This window comes from Miscanthus floridulus, chromosome 9, assembly GCF_019320115.1.
Source record: "Miscanthus floridulus cultivar M001 chromosome 9, ASM1932011v1, whole genome shotgun sequence".
Classification (NCBI taxonomy): domain Eukaryota; kingdom Viridiplantae; phylum Streptophyta; class Magnoliopsida; order Poales; family Poaceae; genus Miscanthus; species Miscanthus floridulus.
The window spans coordinates 44,018,842-44,027,318 of NC_089588.1; the positions used below are offsets into that span (position 1 = coordinate 44,018,842).

The following is an 8,477-nucleotide window of genomic DNA, read 5'->3' on the forward strand; positions in this document are numbered from 1 at the left end:
CACACCACTTGAACCTAGCATGCATGCAAAGTTAGATCACTCGAGTGGCACTAGATGACCGATATGCAAACAAATTTGCCCCTCTTGATAGTACGCCCATCTATCCTAAACTCGGTCATGCACTTCTCTACACACCTATGACCGGTGAAATGAAATGCCCTACAAGTTATACCTTTGCCTTGCGCATTCCATTTCATCTCTTTCAATGTTGATGCTACACAGGCACCAACCTATCACAAATGATATGATCCACTTCATATCATCATGTGACCTTATTGGTTCATCGATCTTGACATCACTTGCTCTTCAACGTTGCCCTTGTCCATCAGCGCCAGGTCTTTGCAGAAGTTTCACCGCCACGTGTGGTCCATCGCTCTAAAGCCTCTGACTTGCCCTTCACACTTGCAACCGGTCCATCAAGCCAAGCCTTGTCTTGATCTTCTCCACCTAGCCACATGACTCCATGTCATGTCTCATATGCAATAAGCTCCTTCATCACATGTGTGAGCATCGCAACAAATCCAAGCCATTTCCGCCTTCATGACATGTGTTGTTCACACTAGTGTACCTATGGACTAATTACCTGTGTATCTCACATAAACACATATTAGTCAACCTAGGTTGTCACTCAATTACCAAAACCAAACAAGGATCTTTCACGTGCTCCTAAATAATTTAAACCATGTAGGTTTTCTCCAAGGGTAAGAGTGAAACCAAGCAACCCTACCATATGATTTACCTAGTGTATGCATGACAAGAATTTAAACGTGCAAATGCAAACCTAGGCGTGAAAAGGAACTAGATGCTAATTGAAATTGCAAGAGTTTAAATCTAGTTTCCTAACATGGGAAGGAGAATTTGGGTCCACAAGTGTGGAGGCCTTCTTGTTCACCTTGTTAGTGTAGGTGTTGGAGAGCTTGCTTGTTTGCTTTTTGTTTTTCTCTTTCTTGTTTTCTCCCCCATTCTTCACCTTACACTCATAGGACTTGTGGCCTTCCTTGCGGCATACGTAACAAACCACGGTTGCTCCCTCATCAAGCTTCTTCACTCCCTTTGATGGCGTTATCTTGATGAGGTTGAGCTTGCTCCGTCTTGCCTTTGTTTTGGATCAAGTCCTTGGTGAGGCGAGCTACTTCTTGTTTGAGTTGCTCATTCTCCATTGCGACCTCTTGTGTATATGTTTCTACAATCACATTTTAAAACAAACTTGGTCGCAAAGAAGTGAGTCCAATTTAAATAAATCATCACAAGAAGTAGAGGCATCCTTTTTAGGCATTTCAAAGATTGATCTTTTCTTTTTAGGTGCCTCGATGGGGGTTGTACTGACTCCCTCAAGATTAGCAACTTTGTTAGTTATGTCATTACAATGTTTGCAAAGGGTTTCCATTTTAGTAATCAAACTTTTATAAGCTTCTTGTGAGATAGCTAACTTTGCCTTTAGTTTCTCATTTTTCTTCACAAGTTGCTCATCATTAGTTGTGATTTCATTTATGCTTGCACTAGCTTCAAGTTGCTCAGTTTTAGTAGATAGCGTCACATTAAGATTGGCAAAAGTTTCATATTGTTCAAGCAACACATTATAAGCTTGTTGTGAGCTATCTACCTTTGTTTTTAATTCTTTTATTTTCTTTTGTTGGCTAGTGCAAAGCTTAGCATAATCAAGATTATCTTGTACAATTTTATCATAAGAAGGCATGTCATCATCACTATCACTCTCACTAGAGGATGAGCTTTCATTACCTCATGCGATAAGGCACACATGAGAAGAGCTTGATGATGAGTGCTTGTAGCTGTGCCTCTTGTGATGGACTTCTTCTTCACTTGAAGAATCATCCCATGTCTTGATTGTTGTGAGGGCTTTTGCCTTGCATGCCTTCTTCCTTGCCTTGGGTGTGGGCTTGTTTGGACAATCTTCTAGAAAGTGCCCTCTCTTGCCGCATCCATAGCATCCTTTCTTTCTTTGCTCTCTTCTTTGGTTTGTGAAGAGGCAATCTTCAATTTTGATGGGCACACACTTGATATTCAACTTGTGAATATTCTTCACCACCTTCTCGATTAGCTTGATTGTATCTTCATCAATGTCCGAGGAGGAGGTGGAGGCTTGATCATCATCACTTGATTCTTCATTATCATCGTCATCCTCATCTTCTTCTTCATCACTTGAGGAGCTTGAGCTTGAGCTTAACTCAACTTGCTTGCCCTTCATCTTCTTTTGCTTACCACATGTGAGAGCAATGACTTTGCTTGATGAGAAGGCTTCTTCTTGACCTATTTTGCGTGATATTTCATATGCCACAAGCTTGCCAATGACAATGGCCGGGGTCATGTTGCTCAAGTCCTCCATGTTGTGAAGGATGGTGATGACGCTTGCATACTTGTCATGTGGTAGAATGGAGATGATCTTCCTCACAATGTCCGCATCACCTAGATTTGTCAATCCTATAAAATTGAGTTCATTGATAATTAGATTCAAACGAGAATACATATCATGAACAAGCTCATTTTCATTCATTTTAAAAGGCAATGTTTTTGTTCACGGACATTACTTGTGCCAACATGGAGCTCGTGCAATTTTAACCAAATTTCATTTGCACTTTTTAAGGTGAACACTTGGTTAAAAATTTCCATACTCAAAGATTCAAACAAGCAATTTTTAGCTCTAGCATTAAGGTGAATTTCTTTTTCATCACCCGCAGTTGGTTTCTCGGGATTCTTAAGGGGTTTCATCCCATCACGGGTGACTCTCCAAACACCAAGATCTACCGCTTCATGGTAGCAAGCCATTCTATCACTATAGTAGGGGAAATTAGTGCCGTCAAAGTGCGAAGGCCTAGAGGTATCCATCCTTCCCTCTCTAAATGGCGTCGGCTCAACGGCGGTGAAACCAAGGGTCCAATATGAGCCAACCTAGCTCCGATGCCACTTGTAAGGATCGTGGCGCCAAAGAGGGGGTGAATTAGGCAACTTAAAATCTATTTTCTAACTATGGCCTCTATTTTCAGCCTTAGCAAAACCTATGCAATAAAGTAAGTTATCTAAATGTGCAACTACGGTTTTGCTAGGTGTGTTGATATCTCTACCGCAAAAGAGTTATGCAACCTAGGTTCCAATCCTAACAACTAGCCTATCAACTAAGCTAGGAAAGGTAAAGAACACAACCAAGGTACACAATATAAATGCGGAAGCTTATGTGAGGTAGAGATGCAAACTCCCGTTGATGACTCCGGTATTTTTACCGAGGTATCGAGAAGCGCGCAAGCTCCCCCCTAGTCCTTGTTAGAGCCCCTCACAAGGGCCAAGCTCCCAGTTGGGTATCTCTATGGATAGCCCTGGGCCTTCCCCACGCACAAGTGGGTCTCCGGTGTGTGCCTTCCCGCAAGCCTCTCCCGGACCGCTCCCGACCGTCTTCACTATCAAGCTTTCGGTTGAAAAGCCGCGGGCCTTGTTCCCTCTAGTACACAGTGGCAGCCACAGCACAAACACAGTTGGTGTGGTCTCGCAAGACTACAAGCCCCGCCGAGTACAACAATGGTGCATGCAAGCACCGAGTGGCAATAGGTGTGCAAACCTCAATAAACACTACACCTAAACCTAGAGCGAGCGCATATGAGCGTGGTCTAACGAACATAAGCACTTCGCAAAGCACCTACGCTAAGCACCAAGTGATCTATTAATCCCTATGCATATGGAGAGCTCCAATGTGGTGTATGAATACCTTAGCACCTTCCCTCAGCTCTTCCACCCCTCAAATGGCCGATTGGAGCAAGTATTTATAGCCCCCACGCCAAAACTAGCCGTTGGAAACTGCAATAGCTTTTTGCGCAGTCACCAGACATGTCCGGTGTGGCACACCGGACATGTTCGGTGCCCTTTCCAAAACTAGCCATTAGGCTTCTGACAGCCGACCATTGGAGCACAGTGTATGACCGGTGCACCGGACCGGTCCGATGCCAGGTGTCCGGTGCGACACCGGTGATGACCGGTGCCCTGTGGACTGCTCCAACCCGATTGCAACCTCTCTGAACACCGTGTCTGGTGCACCATAACTGGTGCACACCAGTCACACCGGTGCCCTCTGGTTGCTGAAGCCCGTGCTGCATGCTCTCTAGATGCCCCGTCCGGTGGGGTGTCCGGTGCAACACCGGACATGTCTGGTGCTGCTGATGCAGCAGCCCGTTGCTCCATTCTTCGCGTATCTTCGTCTTCATTTCTTTGGGCTTCTTCCTCCTTGCGTCTTGGATTCTTCTTTTCTCTTCTAAGTTGTCAACACATCTTCTAAGGTTCTCTTTTTTATGTTGAACAAACTCTTCTCGCTCCAAATAAATCCAAGTCCACCATGCAACCTATTGGGCTATAAAATAAACACTTGCAAACATATTAGTCCAACTTGGTCATGTTGATTATCAAACACCAAAATCCAAACTAAATGGGCTAAGGGTCCATTTTCCTTACAATCTCCCTCTTTTTGGTGCTTGATGACAACACGACCAAAGCAAGCAAATAATAATGAATACTAAATGAAAAACCTATCTACTTGCCAGGATGCAATGCAAAGAAAAGTTTATATGATGCCAAAAGATACCAAATGAAAAGAACTTTTACATCTTGGCACTTTGGAAAGTTGACATACATCAAGAGAGCCTCTCCTCACCTATCCTACTCATATACTTCATGTGAGACAAGTTTAGTGACTTGGATATTGATCCTAGTGCAATTAATTGAGTGACTAATCGAGTGGCACTAGGTGGTGATTTGCAAGTGTGGTTTCTTGTTACTCTTGGAACTTGCCGGTTCCTAGATGGCTTGGTGATTGTATCTCCGTGAAACACGCAAGAAGATTGTGCGGTGCTCCGAAGAAGGATTTGTGAGGGGCTATTGAGCTCATCCCCACCAGAGGAAGGCAAAGAGCATGTCTAGTAGAATCGAGGTTTGTGTGGGTGTCTAATTGATTCGTGCTCAAGATTTAATGCTCATGTTGGAGCCTACCTTGCGGGGCAGTCCGAAGCTTGTGGGGTTTGGAGCTAACAAGAGGAGTGGCAATCTAGAACTCGCCTCAACGTGGACTAAGTGACCGGCAAGTTACTGAACCATGGGAAAAACAGTGTGTGTCATCCGTGGTTTGCATATCTCAACACAAGTTTACTTAATTGCAATATACTGTGCTTGTGTTGTTGAGCTAGTGCCTTGTGTAGTAGCTTAATAGTGTAGACTTTAGTTAGTGTTTACCGTTTTTGTCACTGGTATGTGTAGGAGCTTCCGTGCGCTTGCTTGTACTATAGGAGCTACCGTTTTTCTATCGACGACTATGTGCCATCAGTACCGGTACCGGTACATCGCTTTTTCTGGAAGGCGAGCCGGCCGTCTCTTCGCGTGTGGATATCTTTTTGGTGCGTGTCCACGACTCCACGTGCCATGCATCGACATAACGGCATCAGGGTTGCAGACCGCATGATCTGGAGCCTTCCGCCGACATGATGGCATAGAAATTGGAATGGAATACGAGTTTTAAGATGGTATCATTAATCGCGGATATTGGATTTGTATGAGAACTGGACAAAAGTTCCTTATATTATTGATCCCGAGCTCCGCCTGCGACTCGATCCTGACACACACACAAAAAGAACATCGCCGATCAAGTATTCAACTTAGCCATGACGCGAAAGCGACGGAGATCAGGAAAGACCGTGCGCAGGTCCAAGGCCGCCGACCTAACGGCGCTCGCGCACTGCTTCACCAGGCAACTACAAGCGCCGCCCGTCGTCGCGGGGGAGCCGGGCGGCCCCACCGCCGCCGTCAACCTCGTCTTCTCGCCGGTGTCCGTCTACGCCACGCTAGCGCTGCTGGCCACCGGCGCCCGCGGCGGCACGCTCCAGGAGCTCTTTGACACGCTCGGCGTAGACTCCCGCGATGACCTCGCCGTGTTCGCCCGCCGCGCCGCGGAGCGCGCGCTCGTAGACCGGTCGCGGTCGGGCGGGCCGGCCGTCGCGTTCGCGTGCCGCGCGTCGCACGACGTGGCGTGGGCGCTCCTGCCGGCCTTCCGCGACGCCGCCGCCACGTCCTACAACGCCGAGGCGCACGCCGTCGACTTCAGTAACGAGGTGAGGTCTTAATTAATTAATAGATCGCACTGAAACAAAATTTAATTTTCTCTTTTCATGAAGCCGGAGAAGGCAGTTGGCGAGATCAACGGCTGTTTGGCGTCGGCGACTAACAAGCACATTGACTCGATCCTTGATCCAAGTTCAGTGAACACACTCACAAGCCTCGTGCTCTCCTGCGCCATCCACTTCAGGGGCAGATGGGAGGCGCCCTTCGCCAAGGCGCACACGGTGGTGGACAAGTTCCACCGCCTCGACGGCAGCACTGCCGACGTGCCCTTCATGTGCTCAGTGCGCAGCCAGTACATCGCCATCCGCAACGGGCACAAGGTGCTCAAGCTCCCATACATATCACCGGCACCAGCACCACGTAAGGGATCATCATCAGAGAGCAATGTTGGCGATGACCCCGCCCCGAAATACTCCATGTGCATCTTCCTGCCTGACGAGCGGGACGGGCTCCCAGGTCTCGTTGAGAAGATGTCCTCCGGCCCCGGGTTCTGGCACTACCGCCTGCCGACCTTGCAGGTCCCCGTCGGGGACTTCCGACTGCCCAAGTTCAAGCTGTCCGCCTCCGGCAGCGTGAGGCAGGTGCTGAGAAACGGCATGGGGATCAATTCCGTTTTCGTTGCTGGCGAAGCTGACCTGGCCAACATGGTGGCCAAGCGCGACGAGGACGCTTCTGGCACGCTGCTGTACGTTGCCGACGTCTGCCATAAGGCGGTGCTCGAGGTGAACGAGGGTGGCACCGTTGCCATTGGTGCCACTGCCAGCTACATGCTCTGTGGGGCAAGTGCGATAATGGATCAGCCGGTGAAGGTGGATTTCGTTGCTGACCACCCATTTGTGTTCTTTCTGATCGAGGAGGTGTCTCGTGCTATCATCTTTGTTGGCCGCGTCCTCGACCCTTCGATTTCAGGGTGATGGCCTGTTAGTAAACTTCTGATACTTCATATTAATATAAGTACACTAATATGTGGCCTAGTAAATTGTAAGCTAGAGTTCTATCGAGTTGCCTCCGTAGAAATTAGAATTTCTTGCTGACCAATATCTCACGCATATACGTACAGCCTGTTCACTTATTGGTTTCAGCTAGGGCTTATCAGCCAGCCAACAGTGTTTTCCTCTCATAACAAACTAGCATTAGCTGAGCTTATCAGCCCAGAAACCAACCAGCGAACAGGCCGATAGTGACATGAAACGATCGAGAAGATGACAATATATGGCATAACAAGAGAAGCGCACCTGCTAAAGTATCCAAGGTTTCGTTTGTGGTTTTTCTGATTGAATTCATCCTATGGTGAGAGCTATCAAACCTATTTCTTGCTCTCTCAATCTCTCTCTTGGGTTCAGATCACGTTCCCCATATTTTTCTTTTTATTAGTATAATTTTCTTGTGTGATACCGCTTCTGAAATCATCGACAGAGGGGAATTTCTTTTTCTTTGCATTCTTGTTACTGAAACCTCGGTAAGCACTTGCTTGGACGTAAATTGGACAAAGGGACACCCAAACATCACGTAAACCATGCCAAGGCCACACAATTTTTCACAAAACAATTTTTGATTGGGGATAAACTTAGGATCTGATTGGGTCATTTTGTTGGACCATAGTAATCAGATAAAATAATCTGTTGGATTACAATATTCCAATCAATAGTATTGTAATCCTATGATATATCTTAAACCTACTAATAGGAGATTATAGGTGAATAGACAATAATCCAGCGCCTATAACCTAGAAATCTAAGCAACCTAGAATAGTATAATCCATAATCCTGACTATAACAATCTGATTCATAATCTTGATTGTAATAATGCAAAATGTGATCCAAACAAACCCCTTAACGCTATGTAATAAAATATTAAAAATACTATAATATTCCATAAATTGTTAAATCCTAGCCACTAACCTAAGGTATACATAGTATGCATGTTTTTATCCATTTGTGACAGACTACGGTTACCAATTACTCCATAAGATTTTTATTCGCTATTCATAGTTTTTTTACCTTTGGGTCACCCCTTTGAGGTGTGTTCGACATTTGAATAGCTCAGACATTGGTTTGAACTAAGTCAACTCTTCTTGCAGCACTATTGTCGCGAACCAAAGAATCTTTTTGTGACTTTCCATCTTCAACCCTATTTTTTCGTGCATGTTTAGTGGTACCGTGGTTTTTGTTGTACCTCTTATTATATAGTCCTGCTTGCATGGGGACATGGGTGTACAAATCAATACCATTAGTACAGAAAATGTTTATACTGGCGGCGGCACTTTTCCGATTTCCATTGGTGGTTTTCTAAATCGACAGTGTGAAAGGCCACAGTGGAAATGGTGACGTTCCATTGGACTTAAATTTGAGAACCACCGGTGTAAATAA

The 8,477-nt window shown here is 45.9% G+C and overlaps 1 protein-coding gene across 1 annotated transcript; it reads left to right on the top strand.

Moving 5' to 3' along the window:
• Positions 1-5,651: 5,651 nt before the first annotated feature.
• On the top strand, positions 5,652-7,022 carry LOC136484377 (putative serpin-Z6A). Its single transcript, XM_066481610.1, has 2 exons — positions 5,652-6,098; positions 6,162-7,022. Exons 1-2 carry the CDS (start codon positions 5,652-5,654, stop codon positions 7,020-7,022), a joined length of 1,308 nt encoding a protein of 435 aa, XP_066337707.1.
• The last annotated feature ends 1,455 nt before the right edge of the window (positions 7,023-8,477 follow it).

Excerpts from the sequence above, each read along its gene's own strand:
- LOC136484377 (XM_066481610.1), top strand. The coding sequence starts at position 5,652 with ATGACGCGAAAGCGACGGAGATCAGGAAAGACCGTGCGCAGGTCCAAG. Across the intron at positions 6,099-6,161 it reads CCGTCGACTTCAGTAACGAG|CCGGAGAAGGCAGTTGGCGA; the intron begins GTGAGGTCTTAA and ends CTTTTCATGAAG.